This window comes from Balaenoptera ricei, chromosome 13, assembly GCF_028023285.1.
Source record: "Balaenoptera ricei isolate mBalRic1 chromosome 13, mBalRic1.hap2, whole genome shotgun sequence".
Taxonomy (NCBI): Eukaryota; Metazoa; Chordata; class Mammalia; order Artiodactyla; family Balaenopteridae; genus Balaenoptera; species Balaenoptera ricei.
The window spans coordinates 16,629,192-16,648,875 of NC_082651.1; the positions used below are offsets into that span (position 1 = coordinate 16,629,192).

The 19,684-nt window shown below is 39.7% G+C and overlaps 1 protein-coding gene across 1 annotated transcript in view; it reads right to left on the reverse strand.

Moving 5' to 3' along the window:
- Positions 1-19,684, reverse strand: part of DNAH6 (dynein axonemal heavy chain 6) — a 298,766-nt gene that overhangs the window by 122,445 nt on the left and 156,637 nt on the right. The window contains exons 40-45 of the mRNA XM_059942689.1: positions 17,599-17,756; positions 16,006-16,137; positions 11,259-11,430; positions 10,351-10,497; positions 9,672-9,745; positions 5,837-5,991 (exon numbers count right to left, since the gene is read on the reverse strand). Of these exons, the coding sequence (XP_059798672.1) occupies positions 5,837-5,991; positions 9,672-9,745; positions 10,351-10,497; positions 11,259-11,430; positions 16,006-16,137; positions 17,599-17,756 (838 nt within the window). The remainder of the gene's footprint in view (positions 1-5,836; positions 5,992-9,671; positions 9,746-10,350; positions 10,498-11,258; positions 11,431-16,005; positions 16,138-17,598; positions 17,757-19,684) is intronic.

Below are 19,684 nucleotides of genomic sequence, written 5' to 3' on the forward strand. Positions count from 1 at the left end.
TGCCAATGCAGGGGACACAGGTTTGAGACCTGGTCTGGGAAGATCCCACATGCTGCGGAGCAATGAAGCCTGTGCACCACAGCTACTGACCCTGCACTCTAGAGTCCGCAAGCCGCAACTACTGAGTCTGTGTGCCACACTACTGAAGCCCACGTGCCTGGAGCCCGTGCTCGGCAGCGGGAGAGGCCACTGCAGTGAGAAGCCTGTGCACCGCAACAAAGAGTGGCCCCATTCACTGCAACTAGAGAAAGCCCGCACGAAGCAATGAAGACCCAACGCAGCCAAAAATAAATAAATTTATACTAAAAATAGGTAATGGTAATGTCAATAAACTCACCTTAAAAAGAAGATGCAAATGTAAAAAATTTCTTTTTAAAAAATTATCACCTAAAATCTCAGATTGGGTCATCAGAAACTAAGAAATCATGAGAGAAATGTAAAAGCAGGTTTAATTTCTCTCTCTCAATCTCTCTCTTTTTTTTTAATAGGAAGGTATCTGTCATCTATCTTCTCTATTTTTAATTCATGATGCTGATAATTGGAAAAAACAAAGTTCAAATATTTGAAAAGGATAATGGCTTTATTACTTTTTTAATTAAGAAAGTAAAATATGATCATTATAACTGATGGGAAAAAACCATTGCTAACACTTTACCACTTGTAAGCTCCATCGCGAGGGCCTGGATGCTGTCCTGCTCTCTATGGGAGCAGTGTGTAGCACATAGTAGGTGTTTCATAAATAAATTTATGTCTGTTGACTTGTATGTGTGTGTTTACAAAAATGGAATTAAACTCTACACCACATTTTGTTTTGTGACTGTTTTGCTAAATAATGCTTTATGGACATTCTCATGCTAGTAAATACAACAATAGATATACCATAATTTATTTAATTGGTTCCCTACTGATGGATATTTAGTTCTTTTCATGGTTTTGTTATCATATTGACAATATTAAAAAACAAACCTTAATGCTAGCTGCAAATAGAATCCTTTCAGATCATGAGAGAGAGAGAGAATCCATGAAACAAAAAAGAGGATGCATTAAAATAAGTTAGAAAATAAGTTAAGATGGCATAAATGTGGTTGTTAAAGCCATACTTTGAAATAATATTTAATTATATAGGCTTATGGAGGCAAATGAAATGTGTTAAAGGCATAATGTTTAGCTCTATGTGCCATAATCGAATTTTGTAAAAAAATTATATATACTTATAAATATATTTGAAAGCACCATACAATTTTAAGTGACTGTCTCTAGGTGAGGAGGTGGAATTACGAACAATGTTTTTGTAAATTTACTGTAATAAGTGTATTTAGTATATAATCAGAAAAATAATCACTATTTTTTTTTAAAGAAAACGAAGTAGATCTATTTCTCCCTTGTAGGAAATATAAAGATGTCTTCCTTATGCAGTAGTTCTATCATCTTGGTAATAGGCATTTTTATAAGTAAAATTACATTTATGAAAAAAGGAAATAAACATGTGATTTCTCATTCTAACTATCTCTGAAATTCAGTACACTATCACCAAATCACCTATACTGAGGTAATCAACTTCTAAAGACCTTAAAAACTGTGAATTAGACAACAGTGGTTAAATAGTTCTTATGCGCCATCATCTTTGATGGCAGGGCATAGAAGCTGCGTAGCGTGAGCTTAGAACGGGGAGCCTACAAGGACTGATTTGAAAATGCTCCTCTGGGACAAAGCGCAGACTCCTAGGTCATTATTCAGGATCGTCTGAAATAAGTATCAAACTTTCAGATTGGTCTTCTACAGCTTCACACTCTCTCCTGCCCTTACGGTGAGTGTGCTGTTTCACTGCCCAGAAAGCCTTGATAACACTGCTTTGCCTAGAACAGGAGTGAGCAAAAGATGGCCTATGGGCCAAAACTTACCCACAGATTGGTTCTTCAAAAAAATTAAAAAAAATTTTTATGGCCTATGAGCTAAGAGTGGTGTTTAGATTTTTAAATGGTTGACAAAAAAATCAAAAGAGTAATATTTTATGATATGTGACATTATCACATGACATTCCAACATGAGTGTCCATAAATGAAGTTTTATTTGAGCAGAGCTGCGTTAATTTATTCACTGAGTGGCGGTGGCTGCTTTTGTGTTACAATGGCAGAGTTGAGTAGTTGTAACAGGGTCTGCAGCAGAGCCTAAAATATTTACCATCTGGCCCTTTATGAAAGAAGGTTGTAGCTCCTTTCCCTAGGACCTGCCGACTAAAAACTGTCGCTTGCCACCTGGTTGTACAAGAATGAAGTCACTAACCACTGCAGTCTCTGACCTTCAACACACCCTGAAAGGAGTTCAGGGTGGAGATCAGGAATGAGGAACTCTGTGCTCTAGGAAAAACTGGCAGAACAGGTCTTCAGATATATATTTTCAGGAGATTTTACGAGCTTGATTTCTTGCATCTTCTCATATCTAGAAAAGCACTAAAATCGTTAACGGAGACATCTGCTCCTTGTGACTAACAGCAACCTTCTGCCAAAATGTGTGCTTGACTGCACGTACCCCCCTTCACCAAAATCATCTCCCCCCTACCTCTCTGGAGCAGTTCCTCGTAGCTACCTGAGAGGCTGTTTTCTGGGCTATAGTCCTCATTTTCCCCCCAATAAAACTTAACTCATAACCCTCACATTGTGCTTTTTTTTTTTTTCATTTGACAGATCCTTTGCTAACTCCTCCCCTAAAACAACTAAGACCCACAGGTACTATTTCCACTGCTATATCTCTATCACAATGCACATCTAACAGACGACACTTCAGATCATTTGCTTATATCTCCTCAGCTACCTCTGAGAGTATAAAATTGAGGGCTGAATGGATATGTAATAATGTTTTGTTATTTTTTCCCATAATGCACAAGGGCTCTATAGTGGATGAAAATATTGAATATCATAAATATCTTGCACTTTATATGTTACTCTTTCCTTGTTTCATTTACATTATAGTAATTTGTTTTTTCCATCTGAGATTATTTGAAACAAATGACTTGTCCTTTCTGCTTCCCAGTGTTATTTTTTCTGTCAACTTACATATCAATGGATAAAAAACTCCCTCCACTGAGAATCCTCCAAAGTTACATTTTCTCTGCTGTAGGAGGCAAGAGATGGCTCTCCTAATTAATAACTTTATTTTAACAGAGAGATCCATTTGACCATCCTTGCAGTATGGTGACAACTTTGCGGGCATGTAATAGGTAAACGGCTTGGTGCAAACTGCTCTTCGAAAGCACAGGCTCTGAAGTAAATTTTTATTTTTTCTGAGTTGGGAAGGCTATTATTCAGTTATCCTATGCAACAAAACAAGAAACTAGAATGTTAACAAATGGAAATGTAGTATCTGCTATATTGCTGAATATTTAGTGATTTTCCCAAAACTCATGTTCATAATGGAAGTCCTTTTCAATTGCTAATCAGTAGTAGGTGTTTGAAAGTTCTTACTTAAGACAAGTAGAAATTCCTCTCTAGAAAAAAAGAGAACACATCTACATAGTTATTCCCATGGCGGTCCTTTTTGCAGGAAAACTAAATCCCCCATTCTACAAATGGTTTTTAATTTCCTTCTGTAATATTTTAAGCAAACCTTGAGTAGCCTGGTGATTCCCTTTCACAAAAGTAAGAGAGATTATAAATATAATTAAGCCGAATTTGCCTATCATCTGGTCTATTCTTCAGGAAGTTTCTCAGACCAGAGTTCTGCCATTCTTTTCTTTTCTTTTTTCTTTCAGGCTTAGGGCTTGCTTGAGCTATGGGAATAAAAGTTGTTAGGAGTTAGCGTGTGGGTATATTGGCAGGGGGACAGATGGGAAGCAAGTGGTATCTTGACAACCCAATGAAAAACTATTTTATGTTACAACACTTGAGCTGTGATGAACATAAATCCTTGAATTAGAGTTCATTAAATAGCAGAAGTATAGGAAGGGCAAAAGACTTGGTTTGCTTATGGTTATGGAAGAAAAATCCTGGAGATCTGTCAGTCTTAACAAGGTCCAACACTAAAATATAGTTGACAAGAGAAACAAACAAAGCAATTAAAATCTTGCCATGGTAGTAGACCATGGGAAATCCTGTCCTCACACACATTTTGCACTGCTTATTCCACAGAATACTATATCAAATCTGGGTATCACATTTTAAGTGAAACATCAAAAAGTTATAAAGGGCTCAGTATGTTGAAGACTGGAAATAATTGCTAATAGGCAATAGTGAAACATCTGGGATAATTATGCCTGGAGAAGGTAAAGCTAAGAAGAACTTGGTCATGATTTGCAAATATTTGGAGGGCTGTTAGGAAAAAGAGTGGATCCATTTTTGGCGGAGGCATCTACAGTGAAGTTAAAATCAAAGCACTGGATATGATCTCCAGCCTGCCACTCACCAGCTAGAGGGCTTCGGACAATTCACTTAATCTCTCTTTGGCACACGGTATTGTCCAAAAATGCCTGCAATAATGTTTCTGGTCCTACTTGCTCTTTGACCCTATGAAGAGATAGAGTCTCTGATCCTGTCTTGTGAACCTGGGTAGCCTGTATGATGCTTTTACTGACAGAGTATGGTAGAAGTGATGCTGAGTGACTTCCAAGGCTGTGTGGTGAAAGGCCATTTGCCTTCTGCCTGGCTCGCTCTTGGGGCACGAGCCTTTGGAGCCCTGAATCACTGTGTAAGAAGCCCCTGCACTCTGATGCTGCCTTGCTGGAGAGACAGTGGAGTCCACAGGGAGGCAGAGATGGGCCAGGTGTTCTAGGTGCTGTCTGACTGCAACTGCATGAGAGACCCCAGGAGAGAATGGCTGGGAGCCATGAGAAATAATGAAAAAATAAAGCTACTAAGTATTACAGTGGATTATTATGCAGCAACAGACCACTGGAACAGTCTCTGAGCCTTATATTTAGAAAGATCATGATATTGAGCCATAGAGAGGTGTTATCAGAGTTAAATGAGATACTCCATATCATGGATTATATTCACACTCAGTGCCATTATTATTATTATTACAACTCCAAAGGACGGAATGAATATAAGAAGTCACAGGGAGTAGATTTTGACTTACTCTTGAAGGGTCATTTCAACACTTAAAAAAATTTCTTTTATTGAAGTATAGTTGATTTACAATGTTGTGTTAATTTCTTCTGTACAGTAAAGTGACTCAGTTATACATACATACATATATACATATATATATTCTTTTCCATTATGGTTTGTCACAGGATATTGAATATAGCTCCCTGTGCTATACAGTAGTACCTTATCATTTCAACACTTTTAACACATATTTACAATTTAAGAATTGTTCAAAAGGACATGAGCCACTTTAAAAAGTTGTGTATGCCCCAAGGACTACAGATATTCAGGTTGCATACCTAGGTGTTGGGGATGACCCTTAAAAGATACTTGCAGTGGGTATGAGTCAGACTCATAAGCAGATGGAACCTATGATCCTTGCATTCAACTTGTTTTGCTATAAATAAAGAAAAACTCCCTATTTCTTTAGGCATGCATGTTAATCAGCCTGGTTATACTGTACATATCTGTAAACAACCTTAGATCTTTTTTTTGGAATGAGATAGGACATCTTCAAAAACAAAAACAATCTATTAATATTTAGCAAAGATAATGACCTCTGAGATTCCATAAAAAGTTCATGCTATATATATTTTAAATATATCAAAAAATAACTTTTAAGTTACAGCAAGATTTGCTAATAGACCTTTGTCCATCTAGCAATCTATTTAAAGAGTGTTTTACAACCTAATCCTTACCTTTTAATATAAATGAAATTAGATCAATGCATTATTAGGCACATTATGACACTATACCTTGAAACATGCTCTATAGCGTCCTGGAAGAACACCAGCTTTACTTCTTTGGGGTTTATAAGGTTATAATCATCAAGATAGTCCTGTAGAACATTTGCGATTTTCTCCATATCAGGCATGTCATCATAAATCCGGTCAGTCTTATCTGCTCCAAACTAGAAGACGATTTATTGGAGAAGAACCAAGTTGGATCAATTCTGATATATAAATATATATAATATACATAACCTTAGGAGGGAACATTATTTTATCTATATTTTTATTTAATCATTTGCTTATATAAGCTAGCAGGGCTTTAAACCAAGGAAATCAGTTTAAAGAAACTCAGATGTTCATGGCTAACTGAAAAATCCATTTAATTAAACCTCTTCAAGTGGTACATTGGAATTTCAATGATCTGTGCAATAAAACTCACACAGAAGCTCAGAAATAATTTAAAATTTTTTCTCACTTTAACTTACTCTGGTTTCATACTTTTGCTCTTAAGCTGTTGACATCAGAAAAACAAAGTTGTTGAAAATTATGTATGGAAGACTGTGTTATAAAAAGTCATGCCAGAACTATACATAGTTTTTACACAGCAGTCATTTAATTAAATAAATCATTAAGCATGATATTTGGTGTAAACTATAGGCAACTGAGTGTCCGTTTGGACCTATTGATAATTTCTTGTCTTTGCCCTAGCAACTGCCCTGGGGACATTTTCTTTTGGAACCATTGACTAAAATACATATAGGCAATGGAAGAAGAGTCCAACTATTCTTTTTGCTTTGCTTCATTTCCCCATTTGATAATAATATCGTTAGAAACACACAGGAAATATAATCACCACCTGAAAATAAACTTTGGATTTTGATTTTAAGAATACATTTAAATAGACATATTTCGCAGCAAGACTTTTTTTTTTTTAAAACATCTTTATTGAAGTATAATTGCTTCACAATGGTGTGTTAGTTTCTGCTTTATAACAAAGTGAATCAGCTATACATATATATATCCCCATATCTCCTCCCTCCCGCATCTCCCTCCCTCCCACCCTCCCCATCCCACCCCCCAGGCGGTCACAAAGCACCGAGCTGATCTCCCTGTGCTATGTGGCTGCTTCCCACTAGCTATCTATTTTACATTTGGTAGTGTATATATGTCCATGACACTCTCTCACCCTGTCACATCTCAACTCTCCCCCTCCCCATATCCTCAAGTCCATTCTTTAGTAGGTCTGTGTCTTTATTCCCATCTTGCCACTAGGTTCTTCATGACCTTTTTTTTTTTTTTTCCCTTAGATTCCATATATATGTGTTAGCATACTGTATTTGTTTTTCTCTTTCTGACTTACTTCACTCTGTATGACAGACTCTAACTCCATCCACCTCATTACAAATACCTCCATTTCATTTCTTTTTATGGCTGAGTAATATTCCATTGTATATATGTGCTACATCTTCTTTATCCATTCATCCGATGATGGACACTTAGGTTGCTTCCATGTCCTGGCTATTGTAAATAAAGCTGCAATGAACATTTTGGTACATGACTCTTTTTGAATTATGGTTTTCTCAGGGTATATACCCAGTAGTGGGATGCAGCAAGATATTTTTTTGACCCACCTCCTAGAATATTGAAATAAAAACAAAAATAAACAAATGGGACCTAATTAGACTTAAAAGCTTTTGCACAGCAAGGGAAACCATAAACAAGACAAAAAGACAACCCTCAGAATGGGAGAAAATATTTGCAAACAAAGCAACTGACAAAGGATTAATCTCCAAAATATACAAGCAGCTCAATATCAAAAAAACAAACAACCCAATCCAAAAATGGGCAGAAGACCTAAATAGACATTTCTTCAAAGAAGACATACAGATGGCCAACAAACACATGAAAAGCTGCTCAACCTCACTAATTATCAGAGAAATGCAAATCAAAACTACAATGAGGTATCACCTCACACCGGTCAGAATGGCTATCATCAAAAAATCTACAAACAATAAATGCTGGAGAGGGTGTGGAGAAAAGGGAACCCTCATGCACTGTTGCTGGGAATGTAAATTGATACAGCCACTATGGAAAACAGTATGGAGGTTCCTTAAAAAACTAAAAATAGAACTACTATATGACCCAGCAATCCCACTACTGGGCATATACCCTGAGAAAACCATAATTCAAAAAGAGTCATGTACCACAATGTTCACTGCCACTCTATTTACAATAGCCAGGACATGGAAGCAACCTAGATGTCCATCAACAGATGAATGGATAAAAAAGATATGGTACATATATGCAATGGAGTATTACTCAGCTATTAAAAGGAACAAAATTGAGTCATTTGTAGAGATATGGATGGATCTAGAGACTGTCATACAGAGTGAAGTAAGTCAGAAAGAAAACCAAATATCATATGTTAATGCATATATGTGGGATCTAGAAAAATGGTATAGATGATCATTTTTGCAAAGCAGAAATAGAGACACACACATAGAGAACAAATGTATGGATACCAAGGGGGAAAAGGGGGGCAGGTGGGAGGAATTGGGAGGTTGGGATTGACACATATACACTATTGATACTATGTATAAAATAGACAACTAATGAGAACATACTGTATAGCACAGGGCACTTTACTTAATGCACTGTGGTGACCTAAATGGGAAGGAAATCCAAAAAAGAGGGGATATATATATATATGTATAGCTGATTCATTTTGCTTTACAGTAAAAACTAATACAACATTGTAAAGCAACTATACTCCAAGAAAAATTAATTTAAAAAATAAATATATTTCATACAAATAAATTGTTTAGTATTTTTTTTTAGTTGTCAGGGGTTATCAGGGTGGTGAGGTATTGCATACAAATAAATTGTTTAGTATTTTTTTTAGTTGTCAGGGGTTATCAGGGTGGTGAGGTATTGCATATGTGCATGATATAAATATGAGTCCATTCATTTGTTTAAACAGCATTGATTGAGAGCCTGCTATATACTTAGCTCTGTGCAAGAAACTAGGGATTTAGGATGAACAAAACAAACATGGCCCTTGCCCTCTCAGGGACAGTAAGAATGTTGTACCCAAACAAGAGTTAACTTGGTAAAACAAGACGGCTATCTGTCAACATAGGTAGGGTGGTTAGACGGAAGTCTTCTAACATAGAATAAGGTTACTCATCTAGAATAAGTCTATTCTAGGTAGGTCTAGAGGGTAAAATTAGGGCCTATGTGTAGATGTTATTGGGGGAACAGACTTAAGGAAATTAGTACAAGGAAAATTTTGCTACTAATTAGAGCTACCCTGAAATGAAGAAGGCAGAACTGCTAACTAATTAGCTTCCCATAACTGGAAACCTCTGAGCAGAGGCTGAAGAACTACACAGGATTATAGGAAAGGAATTTGGGTCCTGAGTTAAGAGACTAAATCTCTTTGCTTCCTTCCAAATCGAATACCTGATTAAAATGAATGTATTTTAATTATTCAAACTATTATTAAAATGAATGTAGCTAGATCAGAAGTCAGCAACCTTTTTCTCTCAAGGGACATATAGTAAATATTTTAGGCTTTGCAGGTCATATAGCCTGTGTTGCTACTATTCCACTCTGCCTAGTCATTAGAAAGCAGTCATATAAATAGTACACAGTCAAATGGGCCGTGGCTGAGTCCCTATAGAACTTCATTTACAAAAATGGGTTGTGGGTGGATTTGGACTATGGACCATAGCTTGCTGACCCCTGGTCTAGATCTCTAATCTTCACATGTGCAAAGCTCTTGTAGAATATGAACTTGAAGTAGAAAATAGTAAAGCTTTATAGTCTTCACATGTAGTCATCAATACAACATACTTACCTTAATGAAATCTCCAAATATGATGGGTCTAGTCAAAAAATATTCCAGGCCTATTGCAATTCCAAAATGTTTGTCTATTCAAAAAATAAAATCAATTCTTAGTATAACAATAAGCTTGAATGCAGGATATTAATGATAAGATATACAGAATAATAACCCCTGTTACTTTATTTAGAAGCCTAATTGGTACACATGAAACTGAGGGAAAGCCATGTTAATGCCATACCACTTTAGTTTGGTTGATAATCTCCCAGATTTAAGATTAAGAATATTTACTATTAGTAAACATTTTATTAAATAACAGATATTGAATACATATTAATAAATTAGAAATACTTTAGAAATATACTGGTTTCTTATCCAACAAAATGCTATTTTTTTCCTACTTTCCCTCCTCTACTTAAAATTCTATACTGAATTAAGAATATTAACCCTTCCTGAATTTCAATAAAATGATTTTCATAATATTTCATATATTGTTATATATTTGGGTCATATATAAATATATGAAGAAAAAAACTTTTACTCATGAATGATTACAATTCGTTTTGCTCATTTTAGAAACCAAATTGTGTCTCCCTGGTAGTCTAATGGCTAGGATTAGAAACCAAATTGTTTTTCTACTAAAAAACAAAAAAAACCTAGCTAAATAAAGATTGATGTAAAGATTGATATTTACTGGCCATTTCTGTCAAAATAGCATGGAAATAGTGCTTATCTTCATTATTAATCAAACGGTCATGGAAGACTCTTTGACATTCATGGCAAAAAAGTCTAAATATCTGTATTTCTTCTCTTATTGTTCCTGGATCACATTGAAGGATACCTGTTTTTTAAGAAAAGGAGAAAAGAAAAATTCTACAATTGTGGAATATCTAGTAGTTTAATTAATGAGGAAATCCTTAAGTCCAACTTTATCCCCACACTACCAGAAATGGGTGGTTCCCCAGGGGATATACACATATAATAATGGTGATCTCGTTTTTTGAAAGCAAAACTGGGGACACATTAGCAGTGAAAATGGGGAGGGTAGCAGAAGGGGGATATGGGGCCTAAAGAGAATTATTTTTTAAGTTGTGAGGTATTATAGCAGGGTCTTATGCTGTTAGGAATGATCTGATAGAAGAGGAAGCATTGACAATGCAGAAGAGAAGGGGGAATTATAAGAGCAAAATCCTTGAGTCGGCAGGAGGGGATGCAATTCAGTACTGGGGTGGGGGGGGACTATTGGCACATGTTAGGGGCAGGGACAGCTGAACCACTGTCCCTGTGGGAGGGAAGGCAGATGCAGGATGTCTGGGAGATCTGGAAGAGGAGGCCCTTCTGGTTTGATTGCTTCTATTTTTTTTTCACTGAAAAAGAATACAGGCCACCAGCTGGGAGTGAGAAATGGGAGGGTGGTTTGAGGGAAGCTGTGAAGTAGCCAGTCTGGGGTGGGGGGTGGAGGGTGACTTGAATAGGGACATTGTAATGGGATTTCCAGGCAAGTCTCAGACACCCAGGTACACACACTTCTACTGAGAGATCTGGGGGTGAATGGAAATGGAAGGAGGGTGCAGGGCAGAGAATGAAGGTTCCACACACTACCTTGCACACATTTGGATAAATCCCTCAAGTTAAAGACATAATGAGACTTGGCTGGTGTCGGCAGAAGATCCACACTCATCCTGTTATAGATCTCAACTGAGGCCTCCACAATGTTGGATGCAGTTTGCTTTACAGCTGGTGGGAAGTCATTTAGGAAGCCACTTAAGATGGCCTAGAACCAGAAACGTAATATGAGATGGTTAGATTTTTTTTTTTTAACCAAAATTTATCTTTCATATACTCCAGATCTGATGATACTTTTTCTAATAATAAGTAGAAAACCAAATTCCAGTGCAAGGACATGTGGATGTTAAAACTCTTCTTTTCTAGATGTGGCACATATATAAATGGAATATTACTCAGCCATAAAAAAGAACGAAATTGGGTCATTTGTAGAGATGTGGATGGACCTAGAGAGTGTCATACAGAGTGAAGTAAGTCAGAAAGAGAAAGCAATTATCGTATAATAACGCATATGTGTGGAATCTAGAAAAATGTTATAGATGATCTTATTTGCAAAGCAGAAAAAGAGACATAGATGTAGAGAACAAATGTATGGATACCAAGGGAGAAAGGGTGGGGGGAGGGAGGAATTGGGAGACTAGGATTGACACATATACATTATTGATACTATGTATAAAATAGACAACTGATGGGAACATACTGTATAGCACAGGGAACTCTACCTAATGCACTGTGGTAACCTAAATGGGAGGGAAGTCCAAAAGGGAAGGATGTATGTATGTGTATGGCTGATTCACTTTGTTGTGCAGTGGAGGCTAACACAACATTGTAAAGCAACCATATTCCAATAAAAATTAATTAAAGAAAAAACTCTTCTGGGGGAGAGATAAATTAGGTGTTTGGGATTAGCAGATACAAACTACTGTATATAAAATAGATAAACAACAAGGTCCTAATGGTTAGCACAGGGAACTATATTCAATATCCTGTAATAAACCGTAATGGAAAAGAATATGAAAAAGACTATATATATACATATAACTGAATTACTTTGCTGTACACCTGAAACTAACACAACATTGTAAATCAACTACATTTCAATTTAAAAAACTCAAATCACAAAAAACAAAAACACAAAAAACCCCTCTTCTTTCCATTTCAGAATATGTTCTCCAGAATGGACTCACTCCTGTCTTCTGTGATTGTCTGGTGCTGCCTGAGCAGCATTCACAGCTGACCAGTGAACTTATCGCGAACCCACTCTCAAGTAATTAGACCTCTGCTGGCTGTGGGTCCAGAGGGTCTTCATGGAGTGCTCACACTTATCTGGAAATAAGCTGAAGTCCTCTCTCTGATTTTTATGGGTGAATGACCAACAAATCTGTAGACTTTCACCTTCATGTATATTGAAAGTTCGACTTACTGACAGCTGTGAACTCCCCACCCTTCAGCTTCCCCAGCTCAGCGTATGGCCCCACCCTGAAAAGAAGTCTCTCTTCTCTTCTTTTTTTAAAATTTATTTATTTATTTTTGGCTGCATTGGGTCTTCGTTGCTGCGCACGGGTTTTTCTCTGGCTGTGGCGAGCGGGGTCTACTCTTCGTTGCGGTGCGTGGGCTTCTCTTTGCGGTGGCTTCTCTTGTTGTGGAGCATGGGCTCTAGGTGCGTGGGCTTCAGTAGTTGTGGCACGCGGGCTTCAGTAGTTGTGGCTTGCAGGCTCTAGAGCACAGGTTCAGTAGTTGTGGCACATGGGCTTAGTTGCTCCGCAACATGTGGGATCTTCCCGGACCAGGGCTCGAACCCGTGTCCCCTGCATTGGCAGGTGGATTCTTAACCACTGTGTCACCAGGGAAATCCTAGAAGTCTCTTTTGACACCTGCCCTTCTTTGTCCCCCATAGTCGCTCTTGAATACATTTCTTGAATCTGCCTGCTTCCTTCTGTTCCCCCTGATGTCACCCCATTCCAGCCCTCACTCCTTTTCATCTGGGCTTCCTCACTCCCTCCTTACTCACTGGCCTCTCCATTCCCACTCATCTCCCTTCTGTTACCTTTAACCAGGGAAATAAGGCCCTGCACCCCCATCAGTGCATGCTCTGCCCCTGCCCAGCCTCTTCTCCTTACCCTCTCTCCCCACCAGTCGCTGTGTCAGCCTCCCTGGCCTTACTACCCATGCTCTCTCCTCCCCCAGGACCCATTTCCCCGGGGCTCTCTGCTTCGCAGGGACTTTCTCATTCTTCATGCTGGGCATTACATGTCCTTCAGAGAGGCCTTCCCTGACTACCCAATCTAAGATAAGTCCTCCCATCAGTCTCTCTTATGGCTCTCTGATCTTCTCATATATTACTTGCCACAAGCTGAAAGTACGTATTTATTAGCCTTCTAGCCCCAGTTGCTAGGGAAACTCATATTAGATTTTTAAATAGATAAATTCCCATCACCATTAGCTTTGGAATTACTTATGGGAGAAGCCGCCAGAATGCATAACAAATGCTTGCAAGTCTGCCCTTGTGACTTTAGAGTTGGGGCTCATATATGACATATTTTGAAATAAATCAAAGTATTTGTTTTCAATGAGCCTTCTGTTGAACATTATTTTTAAAAGCAGTTTGTGAGGACTATCTTTTTGAGGTACTGTCCTCCTGAGCCCCCAACATGAATTTAAAATCCTCCTTTTTGGACCTCATGTTGAGTAGGACCATCCTAATACATATAAAATAAAAAATTACCATATATTTATGTATATATTATATATGACAAAATTAACAATCTCAGTCTGTTTATTCTCCATCACACAAATACTAACACATTTTATATCTATATCTATCTAATATACAGTATAGTTACATATATATAAATACTGTCATATATATACAATACAACAAATTTACTTTAACTTATTGATTTTGCTTTTTTCAATTCTTGGTTATCCCCAAGTTCTTTCTCCTCCACACGATGACAAAGGACAGGAAAGGTGGGCTATGATTAAAAAGAAAGTTTGGGATCCAAGGCCTTTTTTTCTACAGACAAAATCTCCAGTGTGTTCTGCTAACGAGAAAAATATACTTCCCACCTGAATGCAGTCCAACCCAGAATCTCTGTTTAGCTGCATTTCATTTCTATTACCGCCCACGGCTAGGGAGAGTTTTAAATGATAGCCTCTAAGTTACAGTGGGAAAAAGCAGTTCCTGCCTGTTTTCATCTGTAATGTGTTTGCTGGCTGATGTTCCTGTAAGTGACACATTTCCGTGGATGTGACATTCCCACAGGCAGAGGGAGGAGGCTGAAGGTTGGGATCAGTTTCATTTCCAGGAGCCCAGACTCTACCTTCTTCCTCCCACCCAAGAAAATATTTTGGAATTATTAAGAATGTCATTTTGTTGTTGTTATTAGGATAACTTTGAATTTGCTTGAATTTGTTAAAATGTAAAATAATTTGCGAATTTAGTACCTTATCATCAGGCATAAGTTACTTGGCACACCCCCTCACCACTGATCACATCACAAAGTGTGTCAGGATACCATGGTGGGAATTACTCATTTCAAACTTTAGAATATACACATAAAAGTTCTCAACAAAAGGTAGGATTTTAAAAAGTCTAATACCTGTGTTGGTCCCTGTTACCCACTTCCTGTCATGTTCTCTACTTGCTGCTTAATTATGGGAGATAAGCTCCCATCCTTTCCTATTCTAAAGTACACTCTAAAAGTTTTCCAAAATGTGGCAGTTCTTATGTATCCTTTTGGCATTAGCTCCTAAACAACTTATTGGAACTACTTCAAATTTATTAAAAATAATTTCCCATGGATGTAATTTCAATATGAAAACCACTTTCCAGCTGACTGTTGCATACGTACTGGTTCTGGTCCTTTCTCTCCTCTAAGAAGACCCCATTGGAAGGAGAGGCTGATGCTGGTAAATGCAGAGGCTCACTTTATGCCTGTATCACTGCCTCTTTGGCTCCTGGGTGATTGTCACCAAAGCCAGTTTCTTCAGACCAGTCACCTGTCTCATCCTACCTGGATGCACACATTATCACTTCCTGCCTCTGTGACCACATTCACCTGTGTGTTTCTGTTCATCCCTGTTAATTCCACCTTGTAGGACTCAGCTCACTGGCTGTCTCCTTTGAGCGTCTTTGCTGGTTGGTATGTATGACATACTCGCTCTGGTCACGCTGCTTCATGGTCTCTCATCATTCTACTTAGGATAATGCCTTCCACTTACTGAACACTTCTGCTGAGCCCTTACAGGGCAGACACAGTTATTTCCCCCAGTTAAAGGACGAGGAAGTGGTCCCCTGGGGAAGTTTGTGCAGATGTAAGAAATAAGTGTGGTTGTTTCTGCTGGGGGGCTGGTGGTGGCAGCAGGGGTGATGAATTCTGGGTTGGTGTGTTGAGCCTGAGCCCGCTGGGTTATCAGGAGTGGTGTCTGCTGGGCAAGTGGACACAGACATGGAGATCAGCGAGGAGATGAGAACAGAGGCCGGGGCTGGGTAGGGATGAGACCTGCTGAGAGTCAAGGGCCTGGGATATAGCCTTCTTTAGAGGTAAGGGCAGTGTTCTAACCATCTTTCTGCATTCCTAGAACTACCTCTGAGACCACAAACGCAGAAGGCCATGATGCAAATGCCTATCAGCTACTGCCCAGATACCCCTGTGCTTACCTGGTTTCTGCTGAGGAAATGATGGATGGGCTCCCTAGAAACGGACTGCCCTGATTGTGTGAATCTTGGAACAAATAAGTTTTCTTTTCCCCTCTTGCCCAAGTTTGAATCCACCCTCACCTGAAAAATCTGTTTCAGACTGTGCTCCGAGGGCATCGGGAGAGAGAACATGCTGAAGTGTCGGATGAAGCGGGCGGTCACGGGGTTGCGGCCACCACCTGGAGGTGCGCACGCTGATACAATCGTTACGTCCTGTATGGAGAGAAATCCACTCGGGTCACCCAGCAAAGAAGGACATGCAATGTGCCCATCCCAACAGTAGGACTCAACCAACAGTTTTGGAGGACCTACCCTAGGACAGCATTGCGTTATATTTTCCAACACATTATCTAACTTAATTCTCACAACCACCTCAGGAGATCACTGTTGTTATCTCCACTTTGTAGATGAAAAAATCGAGGCCCTGGATGATTAAATAAGTTACTCAAGGTTACTTAGCTAACTCATCTATCTTGTATAAATACTCCAATGTAAAAATCTAATCTTAAAAAATTGTAAGAATTTGTACCTTAGGTTAAAATACATATAATGAATACTAAGTATAGTCAGTTCTTGTTATTTGTGGTAGTTGTGTTCTATAAAATTGCCAGGAACACTGAATTAATGCACCCTGAACCATTGCTCCTAGGGGAAATACAGGGCTAGGTTCCTTTGAGCCTCTGGTCATAACATGTTCAACTGGTCAATACATGATATTGCAGGTGCCTCTGGTCTTGCCTCCTCTCTAGTCCATACCTTCCCTGCAGCCAAGGGGGTCTTTCTACAATGTTTCCTTCAGAGGCTCCTCATCACATTCCTCATCATGGCACCAGGGCCCCCTGGGCTGACCTTTGCATGTCCTGCTGCTTTGGTGCTCACATTCCACACCCCCGCGGTGTCTCACATTACTTGCTTTGAGATGTAAATAACTCCCTTTCCTTGCTTTGCCCTGCCCTGCCTGCAAAATCCTGTTCTGACATCACCTCTTCTGGGAAGGATTCTCTCATCATCAACCCAGTGCCCACCCCTGTCCCCCTCCAGTCTCTCTCCACTTATCAACCTACATTATAAACATATGTTCATCCATCCTCCAAAGCTGAGCCCTCCAGGAGGCCGGGGCTGTCTCAGTTGTCTATAAATCTCATGAATCAAGCATGGCGAGAACCCAATACAGACTGAATGAATTGAGTTACACACAAGAAATGCAGAGGCCATATGTCATGGGCTGAATTATGTGTCCTTCTCTGCCTCTTCTTGGCCAATCATGTGTTGAAGCCCTAACCCCCCATAACCCACAATGTGACTGTATTTGGAGATAGGGTCTTACAGAGGTAATTTAGTTAAGATGGGGTCACTGTGGTGGGTCCTAATCCAATATGACTGGTGTCCTTACAAGAAGAGACGGTTTGGACATGGATACAGGGAGAAAATCATAAGAAGACATAGGGAGAACACGGCCATCTATAAGCCAAGGAGAGAGGCCTCAGAATAAACAAACCCTACTGACATCTTGATCTTGGACTTCCACCGTCTAGAACTGTGAGAAAATAAATTTCTATAGTTTGAGTCACCCAGTCTGTGGTACTTTGTTATGGCAGCTTTAGCAAATGAATACACCATATTTCATTGCCGTTTAAACTGAAACATGCAAAGTAATTTAAAACCTAAAGTAACCTGTATGTCTTTCCAAAAGAGTTTGTTTCTGTCATAAAATCCACCAAAATCTTGATATTGCCGAAGTAGTTCAATGGGAGGCTGAGAGCCATAGCGATCCAGTCTGGGCATGTTTAAATCATCAACAAAAATCACAATTCGTTTGTTTCCTGGTGCTCCTAGGAAATAACATGAATTTAAGAATTATTATTTGCCCTCGGTAAACGTAAGACAAGACTTAGGTAAGGCTTTGGACTCAGTGAACACCGTGCAGGTCATAATGAGCTCAGGTTTCTACAGAGTGAGAAGGGTCCCAGCAGAGTCTTGTCTTGAGGACGAGAGATCTCCTTCTGGCCCCATCCAGGCTCCGACAGGAAGCTGTGGATCCTAGCACTTCAGTTGACCTTCCTCAATCCCAGCCACTCCCACTGCCCTCACCAACTGTGTGGCCTGGGCCTGGGGTGAGTAAAGTCATTTCCTTTTCACATGAGGAAGCAGAAGAATCCCAAAAGTTTCCTTATATAAATGCCATCCCACCACCCCCTACAGGGAAAACAGGACTGGATATTCAAAAGCATCCTTATTACATCAAAGGGAAAGCCAGTGCAGTGGAGCTGTACAATGTCATATTTAACTTAAAGAAAGTCAATATATACATTCAGAGGAAAAAAAAAGAGTGATAACATAGAAAAGAGAACAACTTAAGAAGAGGAAGTGACTCCACCATGCTGGCATCCAGCATGTGACAGTTCCAAAGAAAATGAGGCAAACTCAGTGCCCCACTTCATCTCCTGGCCTCTGGAAGCCAAGTAGCAGGTCAAGAGTGGGGAGGGGTGCTATGAGTACCATTCATAAAAATTTGGAGCCCCCACCAGAAAGACTGGCATCCTTTGCCCTGCGCCTACCTGAGCAGGAAAAGGGTAACACAGAGGGGCTAGGAAAGCAGCTGGCGTGACAGGGCCTGTGAGATGATAGACAATGTGGAAGGCAGCTGGGCCTGAGCTCTGCCTAGTGCTCCACCCGGGAGGGCTGTGGGTTGGGCAAGTGGACCCCAGCAGCAGGAGGCTGCAGGATGTGCCACTGGAGGGTGGGACAAAGTGAGGCTGAGACCGTGATTCCCAACATCAGGGAACCTTCCAGTGGGAAGGTCAATGCTTGGCCTGTGCACAATTCTTCTGGGAGGTCCTGAGAAAACCTGCTCCTGGAAGCCTGCCACGCCGAGAACGTGGACAACCATCAGGCCAGCGGAGAAGCAGGGGCAATCCACAGAGGCCCACCTAAACTTCAGTTAGGGAGAACCTTGTCCTTCCCTTCTCCTCCCATCCAGATACACTAGAGCCTCCTAGAGGGAGGGTGGGAAGAGTAAAAGAGCCCCCATGTCCCTCTCCACCTCCAGCACCTCCAGCCACAAACCTGGCTTACAGCAGAGGAGAGGAAGAGCTTTAAATTGGGTTTGGACTGATTAACAACAAAGTCATACTGTATAGCAGAGGGAACTATATCTAATCTCCTGGGATAAACCATAATGGAAAAAAAATTTTTTTTAATGTATATATGTGTATAACTGAGTCACTTTGCAGTACAGCAGAAATTAACACAACATTGTAAATCAACTATACTTCAAAAAAAAAAAGACAAAAAAAAATTTTGGGTTTGGGATTGAAGCTTTACATTGGACCAGACTCAAATTTGCAAGTGACCAGAAAGTTATGGTATTTATCTAAGCAGTTAATAAGGCAGCGTGAGAGAGATCCCACAAAGCTTGGCGGAAAGTGCTGCCTGAAGGAAACACCAAAACAGTTTCATGCTTATTCCCTACTGAGTTCAGATAACTCAGTGCACCAGACATAAAGAGGTTTTTTTTTTTTGTTTTTTTTTTTAATTTTTGGCTGCATTGGGTCTTTGATGCTGCGCGTGAGCTTTCGCTAGTTGCTGCGAGCAGGGGCTACTCTTCGTTGCGGTGCGCGGGCTTCTCATTGTGGTGGCCTCTCCTGCTGCAGAGCGTGGGCTCCCGGTGCACAGGCTTCAGTAGCTGTGGCAAACGGGCTCAGTAGTTGTGGCTCGCGGGTTCCAGAGTGCAGGCTCAGCAGTCATGGCGCACGGACCT